The 19,748-nt window shown below is 37.7% G+C and overlaps 1 protein-coding gene across 4 annotated transcripts in view; it reads left to right on the forward strand.

Moving 5' to 3' along the window:
* Nucleotides 1-19,748, forward strand: part of PPA2 (inorganic pyrophosphatase 2) — a 105,982-nt gene that overhangs the window by 37,210 nt on the left and 49,024 nt on the right. For all 4 annotated transcript variants that reach the window (XM_051820137.2, XM_070047783.1, XM_051820136.2 and 1 more), the window contains 2 exons: nt 1,672-1,758; nt 12,203-12,329. In XM_051820137.2, the coding sequence (XP_051676097.1) occupies nt 1,672-1,758; nt 12,203-12,329 (214 nt within the window). The remainder of the gene's footprint in view (nt 1-1,671; nt 1,759-12,202; nt 12,330-19,748) is intronic.

Below are 19,748 nucleotides of genomic sequence, written 5' to 3' on the forward strand. Positions count from 1 at the left end.
TGTTTCTTTTAGGCCAGCATGACTTCTAGCTTTTCATATTTGCTCCCTCTGGGAGTAGTAGCAGAGCTAGGGTAGGGTTAACAGGATGTTCCTGCAATAAGAAGGAGGAACTTCTCAGGTTTTTGTTTGTTTTTAAGATTTATTTATTTATTTGAAAGTCAGGGTTACAGAGAGGGAGGGTGAGATCTTACATCAACTTGTTCACTCCCCAAATGGCACAAGAGCCGGAGCTGGGCCAGACAAAAGCCAAGAGCCAGGAGCTTCTTCCAAGTCTCCCACGTGAGTGCAGGGACCCAAGGACTTGGGCCATCTTCTGCTCCATTCCCAGGCATATAAACAGTGAGTTGGATAAGAAGTAGAGTAACTGAGACTTGAACTTACACCCACATGGGATGCCAGCGTTGCCAGTGGTGGCACCACTGCACCACAATACACAGCGCTGGCTCCCAGATTCTTTTTTTTTTTTTTTTTTTTTTAAGATTTGCTTATTTGAAAGGCAGAGCAACAGAGAGGGTAAGGATGATAATGAGAAAAAGAGATATCAATGGATCGATCAATTGTTTGATCTACAGTGCACTGATTCACTCCCTAATTGGCTGCAACAGCCAGCTCTGAATCTTAAGATGACACAAGCTCTGCCTCCTATTTATGTAAATTCAGAGCAAATAATTTTAGGGAACTTCTATTCCATTTAGAACCAGACAGTTGCAAGACATTTGGAAGAGGTAGTGTCTAAGGGATATTTAAACTTTATAACAGCTTTGTATTATGCTTGTCATGGTCTTGAGATTTAATGACAAAGGTAGAGATTTCTTAAGATTGATTTATTTGAAAGAGTTACAAAGAGAGAGAGAGAGAGAGATCTTCCAGCCACTGGTTCATTTCCTAGGAAGCCACAGTGGCCAGGGATGGGACAGGATCTGAGTCTCCCATGTGAGTGGCAGGGGTCCAGACTTTTGGACCATCTTCCACCTCATTTCCAGGTACATTAGTAAGGAGCTGGATTGGAAGTCAGAAGTGGAACAGCTGACATGTCGATTTTGCAGGCAGTGGCTTAACCTGCTATGCCATAACACCTGCCCAGGTAGAGTGTTTTTTCAATGGAATGAAATGAGACAAAAATATATTTTCTTTTCTTTACTAGATAATGCCTTGTTCTTTAGTTTATGATGTGAAAATGGTTTCTTCTAGTGTAAGTGACTTTGAAAATAGCAGTTTTTTTTTTTTTTTTTTTTTTTAAGCATGGAAAGCTAGACCCGTATGCTGTTTCCATGTCAGAGGAAGCAGTTAGTGACAGAAGCTAGAGTGTAGTCAGAGGAAACATGGAAACAAGGGCATTGCTGATGAGAGCATCAACATCCAAACTGAAACTCTAGAAGCGAATGTGCCCTTAGTTGTTGACTAAACTTGGAAGATGAGTATATCTGGAAATACCACCCACTTTCAAATGTGATTATACAGACAACTGAGAGACAGAAGGGAGGAAATACTGTAAATCTGTTTTAACTATAATGATGCTTAGGGGCATCCTGGTGTTGGATTTTAGCCTGTATAATCTTTGACAATTTCCCCCTTAGATTACGACTGTTTGTAAAACGTTGCAATTGTGTGGAAAGATTAAGATATATATTATAGTGGATATTAACCTATATCTTTGCTTCTTTTTTTTAGACTTGGGAAGATCCCCATCAAACAGATGAGAGCACAAACTGCTGTGGAGATAATGATCCTATTGATGTTTGTGAAATAGGCTCAAAGGTTTGTTTCATAGACTGTTTTAATTCTAACATGTGTTTTGCTCCATTCATGCCATAAAATTTGCCTTCAGCCTCTATTCTTAAGCTTCAAAGGTTTGAGCCTGTTGATTCCTTTGATATTCAATCTTTTCTTGTATCTTTTTTTTTCCTTTGCTTAAACCAGGTTTTATAAACTATAGAACCACAGTAAGTGGGATCTCGCCACCATGTATATTTATAAATGACACAGCCATTCTCATTCATATATGTATTGTCTGTGGCTGCTTTTCTACCACAATATCAAAGTGGAATTGTTGCACAGATCATACAGTCTGCACAGACTGAAATATTTGCCATCTGACCTTTGGAAAAAGTTTGCCAAGTCCTATCCTCAGCTTCTTTGTCCACTATCCAGACAGGAACTTCAATATGAAAAAATTCATCTGGTATTTTTTTTTTTTTTGTGCCTGCTCCCAAGTTGCCAGATTGCATCAGTGGGATGCGAAATTCACAATCCTTTAGATAATGTTACCCATCAGTTCTTCTACATGTTTTCTGCTGCATTTACTGCTAATATTTCTTCTGCCTTTGTGCAAACATTCAACTTAACTCACTTTGTTCTCATTCCCAGCAGGACATCTTAAGTTTAAATTTATAGAACTCATAGAAACCAGCAGATAAGAACCCCCTCATCATTCTGTCAGACTTAAAAACTGCCTGTGCTTGCAAACATTCTTTCTTCCTCTCATTCTGTTACTCTGAGAATCTTCAGTTTTATCTAAGACCAGAGCTTCTGCCTATGTTTTAGGTCTTGCCCTTTCCACCCCTTGAGTGATGATATTTTCTTATTTTTTATCTTTGCTGGTTCAACAATTTCTGTGGCATTACTGGCTTCCTTCCCGTGTGCTGCTTCTCTTCTTTCTCTTTTTATGAAGACTTGTATAAATAGTTTTTAACTTTAGTCTCCATTTTCTTCTTCTCACTTAATATGAAGCCCATTGAAAACTAGTTTCACCCTCACCCTCTGAGTTATTTCCATGAAACTGCTGTCTGTAAGGGCACTGTTAATTTCAGTTTAGTCATACTCAATAGGCCTACTTTATAGACTTTATCTAACTTAAGTTTGTCATGGTGTTTTTTACTGTTAACTTCTTCCTTTATGAGTCAAAGTCAATTTTTCACTTGACTTTGTATCTTCATGTCCTGAATTTTCTGTCTCCTTCCTCCTGGTTTATTTAGTAAGCACCTTTTTGTCTGCCTGCTCCATAAATATTGCTTATCTTGAGAGTTGTGCACTTGCACAGCTCCTGTCTCATATAGGAACTCCTTTGGTGATCCATTCCCAAGGACTCCTGGTTTTGGATTGGCTGTCAAATTGATAGCTTTACTTCAAAGCCTCAGTTACCTGCATCTGCACTCATATGTCTCCTAGACATCTCTAACTCATATCCAGAACTGAATTCATTATTTCTTTTTCTCCAATTTACTCCTTTCATTATTTTGAATTTCATTAAATGACATCTCTGCTTTTTCCTCCCACCCCTCAATCTTTTTTCAAAAATTGTCTTGTTTTTTAAATTTTTGTATATTTATTTAAACTTTTTAAGATGAATAAATTTCATATGTTTCATATGTACAGATTTAGGAGCATAGTGATAATTCACATGCTACCCTTCCTCCCACCCATGCTTCCACCCTTCCTCTTCTTTCCTTTCTTATCCTTTCTCTCAATTTTTACAATGATCAGCTTTTAATACTCATAAGATTAACCCTACACTAAATAAAGAGTTCAGTGAATAGCAAGAAAAAAAATACTGTTCCTATACAGTAGAGACATGGACAATAAACAGTCATTGAATCTGAAAATGTCCATTTCACATATATACATTACATTTTTGGGTGCTCTATTAGTTTCCACAGGTCAGGGAAAACGTATAGCATTTGCCTTTTTGGGGGAAGGCTTATGTTGGTAAGTATAATGGTTTCCAGTGTATCCATCTTCTTCCAAAAGAAAGGAACTCATTCTTTTTTATGGGTGAGTAGTATTCCATTATATATATATGTATGCATAAACACCACAATTTCTTTATTGATTCAACAGTTGATGAACATCCAGGTTGATTCCATATGTTAGCTACTGTAAATTGAACTGCAATAAACTTGGGGGTGCAGAGTACTCTTTCATATTCAGATTTCATTTCAGTAAATTCCAGGAAGTGGAGTGATTGGGTCATATGATATATCTATTTTCATTTTCTGAGGTATCTCCAAACTGTCTTACACAATAGCTATACTAGTTTACATCCCCACCAACAGTGGATTAGGGTACATTTTCACCCACATCCTCAAGGCATTTATTATTTATTTATTTCATATAAACTTTTTTTTTTAACTTAATATAAATTTCCGAAGTACAACTTTTGGATTACAGCAGCTTTTCCCCCATTACCTCCCTTCTACCTGCAACCATCCCATCTCACCTTGGACCCTCCCCTCACCCGGTGAGGGAGCACTGAACAGAGCTGCCTGGCCACACCCAGCACATGTCTCTGAGAATTCACTGAAAGAGCCAATATGTCACTAAGCCACAGAGCATAGTCCAAAGATAAAAGCCATCACAAGGTAAAAAAAAATCTCCACAAATGCCTAATAATAAACTTAGCAATTCAAGAAACAGGAATAAGGAAGACAACATGACATCATCAAAAGAACATAACAGCACTTCAGTACTAGAATGTGAAGATGAAGAGATTGAAAAAATGCCAGAAATGGATTTCAAAAAATTAATCATAGGATTACGTAGAAATAATCAAAAATAAATCCATGAACTAAAGAAATCCATACATGATGTGAATGAAAATTTTTCTCAGGAAATTGAGATTTTTGAAAAGAAGTCAAAACTAAATGTTGGAAATGAAAAATTCAGTAGAACATATAAAAAATGCATTGGAAAGCCTAAACAGCCTTGGTGAGGAAGAAGAAAGAATATTTGTTAGAAATAATCTCTGCAAATTTTAGTCAGACTAAAAATAAAGAAACAAGGAGAAATTAGAAAACTGAAAAACAGTGTTGGAGATTTATGGGATACTATCAAACAACCCAACATATGGGTCTTTGGAGTTCCTGAAGGTATGGAATCTGAGAATGGATTAGAAGGCCTTTTTAATTAAATAATTACATAAAAATTCTCTAATTTAGAGAAAGAAAGTGACGTCCAATTACAGGAAGTACATAGAACTCCTAATAGACATTAACAGAAAAGATCTTCACACAACACATTGTAGTCAAACTCTCCACAGTAAAACAAAGAAAAGGTTCTAAAATGTGCACAAGAGAAACACCAGATTACTTTCAGAGGATCTCCAGTTAGACTCACAGCAAACTTCTCATCAGAAACCCTACAGGCTAGGAGAGAATGATGAGATGTATTCCAAGTCTTAAGAGAAAAAAATTGTCAACCCAGAATATTCTTCCCTGCAAAGCTCTGCAAAGCTCTCATTTATGAATGAAGGTGAAATAAAGACCTTTCATAAAAAACATAAATTGAAAGAATTTGTCACCACTTGTCCAGCCTTACAAAAGCTGCTTAATACAATAGAGGACTTCAGCACCCCACTTTCAGTCATGGATACATCAGCCAGAAAGAAAATCAGCAGGGAAACTGCAGACTTAATGAACACTATAGACCAAATGGACCTAACAGACATCTATAGAACTTTTCATCCTACAGTTGTAGAATATACATTCTTCTCACCACTGCATGAAGCTTTCTCTAGATTAGACTACAGGCCAGGTCTAAAGCAAGTCTCAACATATTAAAAAAAAAAAAATCCAAATCATACCATACATCTCTGACCACAGTGGAACAAAGCCAGAAATCAACAATTCAAGAATCTCTAGGCCGGCGCCGCGGCTCAATAGGCTAATCCTCTGCCTTGTGCTGGCACACCAGGTTCTAGTCCCAGTCAGGGAGCCGGATTCTGTCCCGGTTGCCCCTCTTCCAGGCCAGCTCTTTGCTATGGCCCGGGAGTGCAGTGGAGGATGGCCCAAGTGCTTGGGCCCTGCACCCCATGGGAGACCAGGAGAAGCACCTGGCTCCTGGCTTCGGATCAGCACGATGCACCGGCTGCGGCGGCCATTGGAGGGTGAACCAATGGCAAAAGGAAGACCTTTCTCTGTGTCTCTCTCTCTCTCACTGTCCACTCTGCCTGTCAAAAATAAAATAAAATAAAAGAAAAAAGAAAAAGAATCTCTAGAACATATGAAGATACATAGAGACTAAAAACATGCTTTGAATGAACAGTCCATCATTTAAGAAATCAAAAAAGAAAATCAAAATATTTCTGGAAACAAATGAAGATGGCAAGACAGCATATCAAAAATTATGGGATACATCAAAAGCAGTGTCAGGAAAGTTTATAGCACTTGGTGCCTACCTCAAGAAATTGGGAAGGCAGGCACCAAGTAAATGAGTTATCAGTACATCTCAAGGAGCTAGAAAAACAACAGCAAACCAAACCCAAAACTAATAGGAGGAAAGAAATAATTAAAATTAGAGAAGAAATAAACAAAATTGAAAGGAAAAAACAATACAAAAGATCACAAAACGAAGAGCTTCTTTTTGGAAAAAATAAACTGGCCAGTGCTGTGGTGTAGCAGGTAAAGCTGCCATCTGCAATGCTGGCATCCCATATGGGTGCGAGTTCAATTCCCAGCTGCTGCAATTCCAATTCAGCTCTCTGCTATGGCCTGGGAAAACAGTAGAAGATGGCCCAAATCCTTAGGCCCCCACAAGCACGTGGGAAACCCAGAAGAAATTCCTGGCTCCTGGCTTCAGATCGTCACAGTTCCTACCATTGCAGCCAATTGGGGAGTGAACCACTGGATGGAAGACCCCCCACCCCACCCCGCCTCGCTTTCTCTATAAATATAACTCTGACTTTCAAATAAATAAATCTTTTTAAAAAAAGAAAAAAGAAACCAAATTGACACACCCAATTAACCCCATCCCTCCAAAAAAGAAAAGACCCAAATCAATAAAATCCAAGATGAAAAAGGATGTGTAACAACAGACACAGCAAACTAAAAAGAATCATCAGAAATTCCTACAAAGAGCTGTATGCCAACAAATTGGAAAACCTAGAAGAAATGGATAGATTTCTAGAAACATAACAACCTACCTAAAGTGAGCCATGAAGACATAGAAAACCTAGATGGACCCATAACCAGGATGTAGATTGAATCTAATAAAGACCCTCCCCAAAGGAAAAGCCCAAGACTGAGTGGATTCACTGCTGAATTCTACCAGACCTTTAGATAGAATTAATTTCCATTCTTCTCAAGCTATTCAAAACAATGGAAAGGGAGGGAATCCTCCCAAACTCCTACTATGAAGCCAGCATCTCCTTAATTCCTAAACCTGAAAAAGATGCAACAGCGAAAAAGAACTACAGAATAATTTCCCTGATGAACATAGATGCAAAAATCTTCAACAAAATACTACCAATCAAATCCAACAACACATCAGAAGGATCAATCACCTGGACCAACTCTGATTTATCCTTCGTATGCAGGGATAGTTCAGTGTTTGCAAATCAGTGAATGTGATACTCCGCATTAACAAGTTGAAAAACAAAAAGGATATGATTTCTAAGCAGATGCAGAAAAAGCGTTTGATAAAATACAACACCCTTTCATGGTGAAAACCTTAAGTAAATTGCATATGGAAGGAACATTCCTCAGCACAATCAAGGCAATTTATGGCAGACACTGCCAGCATATTATTGAGTGAGGAAAAATTGGAAGCATTCCCACTGAGGTCCAGAACCAAAGATGCCCACTCTCACCATTGTATTCAATATAGTCCTGGAAGTTTTAGCCAGAGGCATTAGGCAAGAAAAAGAAATCAAAGGGATACAAATTGGGAAGGAGGAAGTTAAACTATCCCTATTTGCTGATGACATGATTCTATATATAGGGGATTCAAAAGACTCTACTAATAGAATATTGGAACTCATAGAAGAGTTTGGTAAAATACAGGGTTATAAAATCAGCACACAATAATCAACTGCCTTTGTATACACAGACAATGCCACAATGGAGAAACAACTTCTAAGATCAGTCCCATTCACAATAGCTACAAAAAAAATACTTTGGAAGAATTTAACCAAGGAAGTCAAAGATCTCTATGATGGCAATTATAAAACAATAAAGAAATAGAAGAATACATAAAGAATGGAAAAATCTTCCATATTCATAGATTGGAAGAATCAGTATTATCAAAATGTCCATACTACTGAAAGCAGTTTACAGATTCAATGTGATCTCAATCAAAATATCAAGGACATTCTTCTCAGATATAGAAAAAATGATGCTGAAATTCATCTTATACAACAACAACAAAAGCCAGAGGCATCATAATACCAGATTTTAAGACATACTGCAGGGCAGTTTAATCAAAGCAACTTAGTACTGTTACAAAACCAGCTGAATAGACCAGTAGACCAGAATAGAAACACCAGAAATCAACCCACACATCTACAAACAACTTGTATTTTGACAAAGGATCTAAAACCAATCCCGGGAGCAAGGATAGTCTCTTCAACAAATGGTGCTGGGAAAACTGGATCTCCACATGCAGAAGTGTGAAGCAAGGCCCTCTATCTTACACCTTATACAAAGTTCCTCTCAAGATTAATGAGCTAATTCTACGTCCTGATTCCAGAAATGTATTAGAGAACATTAGGGAAACCCTGCAAGACATTGGCATAGGCAAAAACTTCTTGGAAAAGACACCAGAGGCCAGACAATAAAAGACAAAATTGACAATTGGAATTACATCAAATTGAGTAGTTTCTGTACGGCAAAAGAAACACTCAGGAAAATGGGAGAAATTATTTGCAAATTATGCAGCTGATAAATGGTTATCATCCAGACTCTATGAAGAGCTCAAGAAACTGAACAACAGCAGAGCAAACAAACCTGTGAAGAAATGGGCAAAGGACTTCGGCATTTTTCAAAAGAGGAAATCCATGAAATCCATGAGAAAATGCTTAGGATCATTAGCCTTCAGGGATACGCAAATGAAAACCACAGGGAAGTTTCACCTCAGCCCAGTTAGAATAGCATTCATAAAGAAATCAACAGGGGCTGGCGCCGTGGCGCCGGCATCCCATAAGGGCACCGGTTCTAGTCCTGTCTGCTCCACTTCCAGTCCAACTCTCTGCTACAGCCTGGGAAAGCAGTAGAAGATGGCCCAAGTCCTTGGACCCTTGCACCCACGTAGGAGACCATAAAGAAGTGCCTGGCTCCTGGCTTCGTATCGGCACAGCTCTGGCCGTTGTGGCCATTTGGGAGTGAACCAACAGAAGGAAGACCTTTCTCTCTGTCTCTCCCTCTCACTGTCTGTAACTTAACTCTCAAATAAAATAAATAAAACCTTTACTAAAAAGAAAAAAGAAATCAACAAACAATAAATGCTGGCGAGAATGTACCCTAATCCACTGTTGGTGGGTATGTAAACTGGTATGGCCACTGTGGAAGACAGTATGGAGATAGCTCAGAAATCTGAATATACTTACCATATCATCCAGCCGTCTCACTCCTAGGAATTTACCTAAGGGAAATGAAATCAGCATATGAGTTCTCTGTACCCTCATGTTTATTTTTTTTTAAAAGATTTAATTATTTATTTGACAGGTAAAGTAACAGACAGAGGGAGAGACAGAAAGGTCTTAACATCTACTGGTTCACTCTCCAAATGGCCACAATGGCTGGAGCCATTCCAATTTGAAGCCAGGAGCCAGATTGCTTCCTGTGGGTCTCCCACCCAGGTGCAGGGTCCCAAGAACTTGAGCCATCTTCTGATACTTTCCCAGGCTATAACAGAGAACTGGATTGGGAAAGGAGCAGTCAAGACATGAACCAGTACCCATATGGGATGCCAGTGCCACAGGTGGTGACTTAGCCCACTATACCACAGTGCTGGCCCCATTCCCTGTTTATTGCAGCTCAATTCACAAGTAGCAAAGATATGGAATCAACCCAAATGTCTGACAACTGAAAACTGAATAAAAAATTCTGATATATGTACAGCATGGAATACTACACAGTGGATGAAAAATGAAATCCTATTGTTTCCAACATAATGAATGAAACAAAAACATCATGTTAGACTATTGCAAAAGGACAAATACCATATGTTCTCCCTGATCTGTGGTAACTAGTAGAGTACCTAAAATGGAATCTATTGAAGTGAAATTGACACTTTGAGATGCAGTGACTTTGAACAGCCCTCGTCTTGACAATTGAGAAACAGTTTTTTTCATACAGTTTGTTGAAGTTTTTACTTAGTATAGAGTTAATTATATATGCATAAAGTTTATTGAAAATAGATTTTAGTAAAACATAAAGAATGGGATTTGGAGAGGGAGGAGGAAGAGGGGTGAGAGTTTGGGTGAGAGAGAGGGTCCTGTTAGGAGAATCACTATATTCCTAAAGTTGTACTTATGAAATACATGTAACTTTATTCCTTGGAAAAAGTTTCTGGGGAAAAAATTACTAAACACTATATTGATTTATTTTTGTATAAATGTATTAATTATAAATGATCAAACTAGTCTTCTTTTGGTTTAGTATAGAACAGAATATCATAAAGTATAGGAGAAATTCTTACATACCAAGAGCAAGGAAATCATCTTAGAGGCCATATAAAAGAAAAAGCTTTACAGTTACAAATTTCCTCCTTCCTCTGTTATTCCCACTCTTATTTCTTACTGAGATCCATCCTCAATTGACTTTATACATATATGATCAACTCTATGTTAAGTAAAGTGTTCAACAAATAGTATGAAGAGGAAAAAAACGAAAAACAAAACAAAACAAAACTGTTCCTTGACAACCAAGACCTGGGCAGTTCAAGTCATCTGTTCTTGAAGTGTCAATTTCACTTCTGTAAATTTTGTTTTAGGTGCTCTATTCATTCTCACAGATCAGGGCGAACATATAGCATTTGTCCCTTTGGGATTGGCTTATTTCACTAGGTATGATGTTTTCCAGCTTCATCCATTTTGTTGCAAATGACTGGATTTCATTTTTTTTTTTTACTGCTGTGTAGTATTCCATAGTGTACAAGTCCCTTAATTTCTTTATTGACTCTTCGGTTGATGGGCATTTAGGTTGGTTCTATGTCTTAGCTGTTGTGAGTTTAGCTGCAGCAAATATGGGGGTGCATATAACTCTTTTGTTTACTGATTTCATTTCCCTTGGGTAAATTCCCAGGAGTGAGATGGCTGGGTCATATGGTAGGTCTATCTTCAGATTTCTGAGTTATCTGCGTACAGTCCTCCATATTTGCTTTACCTGTCTCCAGTCACACCAATAGCGTATTAGTTGATATCGTATCTAATTTTAATTATTTCTTTTCTCCTACTAGTTTTGGGTCTGGTTTCCTGCAGTTTTTCTAGATCCTTGAATGCATTGATAACTCATTTATTTGGTACCTTTCCAATTTCTTGATGTAGGCACCTATTGCTATAAACTTTCCTCTTAACACTGCTTTTGCTGTATCCTATAAATTTTGATATGTTGTATTGTCATCTTCATTTGTTTCTGGAAATCAAAATCTCTTTTGATTTCTTCTATGACCCACTGTTCATTCAAGACTATGTTGTTCAGTCTCCATGTGTTTGCATATACTCTAGAGATTCCTGAGTTGTTGATTTTGCTTCATTCCATTTGGTCTGAGAAGATACGTGGTATGATTTAGATTTTTTTTAATTTGCTGAGAGTTGCTTTAAGCCCTTTGTTGAATAATTGCCCCTTAATCAACATGTGAACACCCGTTGAAACTCAAAGCTCTCTAGCAGTTACTCCTTGGTTGTCCTCATATCTTCCCACATTTATGCACAGATTAGTATATAGTCAGTGTTTCAAAGGAGCCCTTTTTTAGATTTCTGGCATTTTGTCTCATCTCCAATAGGTTGCCCCACAGATCCCAGCTGCCTTCTTCCTCCCCCTTTTCAACTCTGTTTCTTAACCATAATGTGACCTTGTGTTCTCACTGGGTTTGTCTTTCCTGTGCCATGGTCTAGAAAGTATATTGTCCAGAAAGCCAGGCCAGTCACAGGCTCTCCTATTAATTTACTTTACTCTGGGGCCACAGTGCTGTGCTACTGTCTAATGTCTGAAGAGAATGATTTTATGTGTTTTGTCCAATTTTCTAGTTGTTGAAAATGGGAAGGCAAGTTTTTTGGTAATTTCATCATTGGTGGAAATGAAAGTTTTAGGTTACTTAATTCTAAAAGGGACATTACATGACAGGCTTTATGACTGCATTTACATTCTTTTTAATTATGAAGCTTTATTAAATTTCAGTCTGTTATACTTTTAATCTTCCAAATGAGTTTTGGTGACGTATGAATAAACTCTGAAGCCTTGCAAATGGTGAATTTCTTTTCTCTTTAAAGGTTCTTACTCGTGGAGAGGTTGTTCATGTGAAGATTCTTGGAATTTTGGCTCTGATTGATGAGGGTGAAACGGATTGGAAATTAATTGCTATCAATGCTAATGATCCTGAAGCCTCAAAGTTTGATGGTAGGTTTGTAACTTTGCAGAAAACAAAAGTAAATTAATATGTCATTTAAATTTTTAGAACTTAAAAGTGGCTCACATGAGAGACAGTTTATATATTTGGAAGTTTTTTTTTTTTAATTTCTTCCATGGAATGTAAAGGAAAATCCAATATACTCTTGTTTATCAATTGCTAAGGAACAAGAGAAAGAAAGAATGTAGGTAAAAGTTTATATTTTAAACTGAGAGTCTATTTTATGGGTTCCCCTCCATTTTCTTTCTCTTCTCTTATTGCCTCTTATTCCCCACCCATCTCCTGCCCTTCCCTTCCCTCTTTGCATCTTCTTTCTTCTTCCTCCCCACCTCTCTTCATTCCTTTTTTCTTTCCTGCTTTGATTGATTGTGATGGCCCAACTGCTTTTTGGAATTAGGAGATTTGAAAACCTATAGTACTTGTATTTTCACCCTGAAATTTCTCAGTTTGTGTGACTGACAGGAAAAACCTAAAGAAAGGAAGGTTTGTTTCTCAGTGACGTAAGCTGCTTCTGTACCTAGTTTTTGTTTTGTCTTCTAATTGAAAGGGAAATAACTATCCTCTGATGAAATTTAGATGTCCCAGATATTTAAGTTTCAAGAAATAGCATGGCTTGGTTTAGACTGGATTTTCTTTGAGTCAGACACGCTTCAATTGAGTGACTTGGGTAGATCATTCAACCTTCCTGAATTTTCATTTTTGCATACTTAAACCAAGTTCTGAGGTTGTTTATTGCATAAGAGATTTTTATTTCTTTAAAATATTTTGCTTTTAAAGAAATAAAATCATTGACTAAGGCAACAATTATTATTTGACCCATTTTCTGCAGTTTCATCCTTATGCAGGATTTTGGTTCCTTCTAACCCTAATTTTTACTTATACTGGAAAAAACACCATTTCTGAAATGACTAAAACCTGTTAACACTCATTTGTAAACTTCTCAGTTTGCGTAGTTTTTTTAAGATTTATTTTTTGATGTTGTGGAGTTTCTTGATTTCTTTGTAGATTCTGGTTAGCAACCCTTTATCTGTTGCATAGTTGCGAATATTTTTTCCCATTCTGTTGGTTGCCTCTTCACTTTCCTGACTGTATCTTTTGAAGTACAGAAACTTCTCAATTTGATGCAATCCCAAATGTTAATTTTGGCTTTGACTGCCTGTGCTTCTGGGGTCTTTTCCAAGAGGTCTTTGCCAGTACCTATATCTTGCAGAGTTTCTCCAATGCTCTCTGATAATTTGATGGTGTCGGGTCATAGATTTAAGTCTTTAATCCATGTTGAGTGGATTTTTGTGTAAGGTGAAAGGTAGGGGTCTTGCTTCTTGATTCTGCACGTGGAAATCCAATTTTCCCAGCACCATTTATTGAATAGACTGTCCTTACTCCAGGGATTGGTTTTGGATCCTTGATCAAATGTAAGTTGGCTGTAGATGTTTGGATTGATTTCTGGTGTTTCTATTCTGTTCCATTAGTCTGTCCACATCTGTTTCTGTATCAGTACCATGCTGTTTTGATAACAACTGCCCTGTAGTATGTCCTGAAATCTGGTATTGTGATGCCTCTGGCTTTGTTTTTTGTTATACAAGATTGCTTTAGCTATTCGAGGTCGCCTGTGTCTCCATATGAATTTCAGCATCATTTTTTCCAGATCTGAGAAGAAGGTCTTCGGTATCTTGATTGGTATTGCATTGAATGTATAAATTGCTTTTGGGAGAATGGACATTTTGATGATATCACAGACAGCAGCTTGACCTGCTGCGCCACAATGCCTGCTCTACATCCTAGTCATTTGTGATATGGAACACTCGCATCATGGACCTCTACTAAGGAATGCCTTTTAAACCAGAGAGACTGAGAACCTGAGTAACAGTAGTTGTAGAATTAGCTCAGTACTGTTGGAGATATGATTTGACATTTTTAACTGTCTGACGTACACCAAGGACTGGTGCCTCTTTAATTAGGTACTATTTTTTGAATTTAGAAGATGCTCAGCAAATTTAAATAACTGACCCAAATTTTGCAAATCTAGTAAACAGTACTTGATATAAATTCAATTTCTGTTCAATTTTGGAGTCCGTTGTCCAGCTATAGTACTATACCAAGCAATTCACACTTGATCCTTGTAATTTATAGTATCTTTAGCTAGCAGTATTGGAACCAAAAGCCTAACTTCCATATACCTTCTTGAATTTCTTAGAGGTTGGAATGAAAATTTTTAATTCTGGCCGGTGCCGCAGCTCACTAGCCTAATCCTCTGCCTGCGGCGCCAGCGCCCCAGGTTCTAGTCCCAGTTGGGGCGCCAGATTCTGTCCCGGCTGCTCCTCTTCCAGTCCAGCTCTCTGCTGTGGCCCGGGAATGCAGTGAAGGATGGCCCAAGTGCTTGGGCCCTGCACCCCATGGGAGACCAGGAGAAGCACCTGGCTCCTGGCTTCAGATCGGTGCAGCGTGCCGGCCACAATGTACCGGCCGTAGTGGCCACTTATGGGATGAAGCAACAGAGAAAGGAAGACCTTTCTCTCTGTCTCTCTCTCTCTCTCTCACTGTCTAACTCTGCCTGTCAAAAAAAAAAAAAAAATTTTAATTCTTTTCATGGTTTTCCTCTTGTATACTAGAAGGGAAATGACTTTACATCTTGGGTTTCTTTCTAAATTTCCTTTTCTGTTTGCATGAACAGACGTGCAGAGATACAGAAGCTAGTTGCTGATTTAGGTTGAGAAAAAATTATTTAATTTGAAAATTTAAAACAGTTAATCATTGTTTTGAAAGGAAAAAAGACATTTTTCCATTCCACTGAGAGGGAACACATATTTCCTTTATCATAAAAATACAACAGTGTCTCCTTGTAATGTTTTTAAGTCCTAAAATTAAGGCTAGTTGCGTGTTGTTGACATATTTTGCCATGAAATGAAATACTGACATTGTATTTGTTTCCAGGATGAGAAAGGTATATGGAGAAAATAAAAATTATTTAAGGACATTTGTATATAGTTTACACTGGTTAGTACCCTAAGTGTTCTTCTATATCTAGAGTTTATAAAATGAGTTCTGCAGTTTTAAGAGTTATAAATGTTTTCTCTTAGAATTTCTCATTCCCTTTGCCTTCACATTATTATTAATATTTTATACCCATCTTTCCCTTTCTTTTTTGAATTTTTAAAAAAGATTTATTTTATGTATTTGAAAGGCAGAATGACAGAAAGAAGGAGAGAGAGAGAGACAGATCTTTCATCCACTAGTTCACTCTCCAAATGACCACAACTCTTGGAATTGGACCTGGCTAAAGCCAATTTTAAATTTCCAGAACAAAATTTTAAGGTACAAGGAGTAAGATACAAGAAGTATCCCTCATCCATTTCCCCTGTTAACATCTCACATTAGTATCTTTGTCACAATTAATGAATTGCACCCAGCATCCCTATTTTTTTTTTAATACAAATCCTTTATCCCCTCTGTTCCTCCTAGTCTGTAGTAATCAGCATTCTTTGTTCAGATTAAGTTGTGCTTTGTTCATTTTTTTTCCTTTTGTTTTTTTATTTGAGCTTCCCCATGTAAGGGGGAATATGTAGTGTTTGTTTTTCTGTATCTGGCTAATTTTATTCAACATGATGTCCTTCAGTTCCATCCATTTTGCTGCAAATGATAGAATATCATTATTATTTAGAGCTGAATAATATTCCATTGTGTGTGTGTGTATGTATACATACACACACTACACACACTACATACATACACACACTACACTTTTTTTTAATTTTTGAGATAGCATATTAAACAATTTCCATTTTCTTTATCCATTCATCTAATGATGGACACCTTGGTTGGTTAAATATTTTGGCTATTGTGAGCAGTGATGCTATAAATATGGTGGTACAGGTATCTCTTTGTAGGAGTTTGTGTCTTTTGGTTGTATGACCAGGAGTGGGTTTGCTGGATCATACAGCAATTCCATTTCTAGTTTCTTAAGAAATGTCCTTTTTTACAATGGCTGTACTAATTTACATTCCCACCAGCAGTGTATAAAAGTTCCTTAGGGCTGGCGCTGTGGTATAGCAGGCAAGGCCACCGCCTGCGGTGCCAGCATTCCATATGGGCACCAGTTGGAGTCATGGCTGCTCCACTTCCAGTCCTGCTCTCTGCTATGGCCTGGGAAAGCAATGGAAGATGGCCCAAGTCCTTGGGCCTCTGTACCCATGTGGGAGACCCAGAGGAAGCTCCTGGCTCTTGGCTTCAGATTGGCACAGCTCTATCCATTATAGCCATCTGGGGAATAAACCAACGGATGGAGGACCTCTCTCTCTCTCTCTCTCTATTGATATATATATATATATATCTGCTCCTGCTTCTCTGTAACTCTGCCTTTCAAATGAATAAATAAATCTTTAAAAATAAATAAATAAAAAAGAGTTCCTCCCTCTCCACGTCCTTGCCAGTGTTTCTTACTCTCTGTCTGAATAGTCACTGTTCGGACAAGGATAAGGTGATATATCATTGTGAAATCTCATTTGATTTACATTTGTCTGATGGCTGGTGACACTGAGCATTTTTCATATATTTGTTGGCCATTTGTATTTCTTCTTTTGACAGTTGCTGATTCAGGTCCTATGCCCATTTCTTCATTGGGATAGGTTTTTTTTGTTGTGTATTTTGAGTTGCTGATGCATTTTGGATATCAGTCCTTTGTTGGATAAGTAGCTTAATAGATATTTTCTCCCATTTTATTTGATGTCTTTTCCCTCTGTTGATTGTTCCCTTTGCTGTGAAAAATCTTCAGAGTTTGATATAATCCCAGTTGTCCAATTTTGCTTTTGTTACTTTATGCTTTTGGGCTCTTAGCGAAGAAGTCATCACCTTGATCAATGCCTTGAAGTGTTTCTCCAACATTTTTTTCTAGTAGTTTCATAGTTTCTGGTCTTATGGACCTTTGATATATCTTGAGTTGATTTTTGCATATGGTGAGAGGTAGGAATCCAGTTTCATTCTTCAAGCATATGTAGTACAGTTCTGCCAGCACCATTTATTGAAAAGACTGTCCTTTCTCCAATGTATGTTCTTGCCACCTTTGTCAGAAATCTGTTGGCTGCATTTACATAAATTAATTTATGAGCTCTCTACTCTGTTCCATTGATCTATGTGCTGATTTTTATGCCAGTAGTATGCTGTTTTAATTACTATAACTTTTTTTTTTTTTGGACAGGCAGAGTGGACAGTGAGAGAGACAGACAGAGAGAAAGGTCTTCCTTTGCCGTTGGTTCACCCTCCAATGGCCGCCGCAGCCTGCGTGCTGTGGCCGGCGCACTGCGCTGATCCAATGGCAGGAGCCAGGTACTTCTCCTGGTCTCCCATGGGGTGCAGGGCCCAAGCACTTGGGCCATCCTCCACTGCACTCCCTGGCCACAGCAGAGAGCTGACCTGGAAGAGGAGCAACCGGGACAGAATCTGGCGCCCCGACCGGGACTAGAACCCGGTGTGCTGGCTCTGCAAGGCGGAGGATTAGCCTAGTGAGCCGCGGCACCGGCAATTACTTTAACTTTTTAGGATGCTGTGAAATCAGGCATTGTGATGCCTCCAGCTTGATTTTTTTTTAACCCCCTCCAGGTCACATTGGCTATTCTAGATCTTTTGTGATGCTATATGAATTTAGGATTATTTTTTCTAATTCTTCAAAGAATGCCATCAGTATTTTGATATTTGCATTGAATCTGTAGATTGCCTTTGGTAATATAGACATTTAAATATTATTTTTTTCCAATCCATGAGCAAGAAATATCTTTCCATTTTTTTGTGTGTGTTCTTGATTATTTCTTTCACTAATGTTTTATAATTTTCATTGTTGAGATCTTTCATTTCTTTGGTTAAGTTTATTCCTAAATATTTGATGTTTTGTGTAAATATTGTAAATGGGATTTCTTTTTCAGCAAGATCATTGTGTGCAGAAGTGCTAGTATTTTTTCATGTTGATTTTGTATCATGTGACTTCACTGGATTGATTTATCAGTTTCAAAAAATTTGGTAGAATGCTTAGGTTTTTTCACATACAACATCATATCATCTACAAACAGCAATATTTTGACTTCCTCCTTTTCAATTCTGAAGCCCTTCGCTTTCTTTTACCTCCATAATTGTAGTTGCTAATACTTCTAGTACCATATTGAATATGAGTGGTTAAAGTAGACATCCATGTCTTATTCCAGATCTGAGGGGAAATTCTTTCAGATTTTCTCGGTTGAGTATGCTACTGATATTGGCTGATGGTTAGTCATATATGACCTTTATCATTTTGAAATATTTTTCTTCTATACCTGTAATTTCAATGTTAAGAAGAGATGCTGAATCTTAAATGCTTTCTCTGCCTCTATTGAGATTACCATATAGTTTTTTGTTCTTCATTCTGTTGATATGATTTATGACATTTGTTGATTTTTGAGTGTTGAACTATGCTTGTACCTCTGGGGTAAATCCCACTTGATTGTGCTGTGTAATCTTTTTGATGTAGTGTTGGGTTTGCCTTGGTAATATTTTATTGAGATACTTGATCTAGATTCATCAAGAATATTTGTAGTTCTCTTTCTGTGTTATGTCTTTGTTTGGTTTAGTATCAGAGTGATGCTGGCCTCATAAAGAGTTTGGCAGAGTTATATTCTTTTCAATATTTTTGACTAGTTTGAAAAGCACAAGAGTTAGTTCCTCTTTAAATGTCTTATAGAATTCAGGAGTAAAGCCATCAGGTCCTAAATTGTTCTTTAAAATCATAATTTTTAAAAATCATTTAATCATAGGCAGTTCTTAAAAAATTTGAGCTGAAGTTTTGCCTTATATTTACCATCTTTCTTAATCATCGTCAAGCTATTCTCTGTACTGTTTCTAACGAGACAGAGGTCCTATTGTCCTGTTTAGCAAATATTAATGAACAGAAATCATGCTTGATCTTTTTTCTTTTTCACTCTTTGGCATGATATATTGTCTTTTTTTAAGATTTATTTATTATTTATTCGAAAGAGTTAGAGAGGGAGGAATAGAGAGAGAGGGAGAGAGATCTTCTATTTGCTGGTTCAATCCCCAAATGCCAAATGGCTGCAACAGCCAAGGCTGGGCCATGCCAAAGCCTGAAGCACAGAAGCTTCTTCCAGGTCTCCCATGTAGGTGTAGGATCCAGCACTAGGGCCATCTTCTGCTGCTTTCCCAGGCACTTTAGCAGGGAGCTGGATCAGAAGTGGAGCAGCCAGGTCTTAAACTGGCACCCATATGCGATGCCAGCGAGGTAGACAGCAGTTTTACCTGCTATGCCGCAATGCCCACCTTGATGTGTTGTCTTATGTTTTTATTAACACTTGCTAAAGGCAGAAGGGCCACTGAGTGAGAAAGTGGAAATGAAGTTTATTTGTTATTTTTAATGTATATGAAAGGCAAAGTGA

Source organism: Oryctolagus cuniculus, chromosome 8 (genome assembly GCF_964237555.1).
Source record: "Oryctolagus cuniculus chromosome 8, mOryCun1.1, whole genome shotgun sequence".
NCBI classification, from domain to species: domain Eukaryota; kingdom Metazoa; phylum Chordata; class Mammalia; order Lagomorpha; family Leporidae; genus Oryctolagus; species Oryctolagus cuniculus.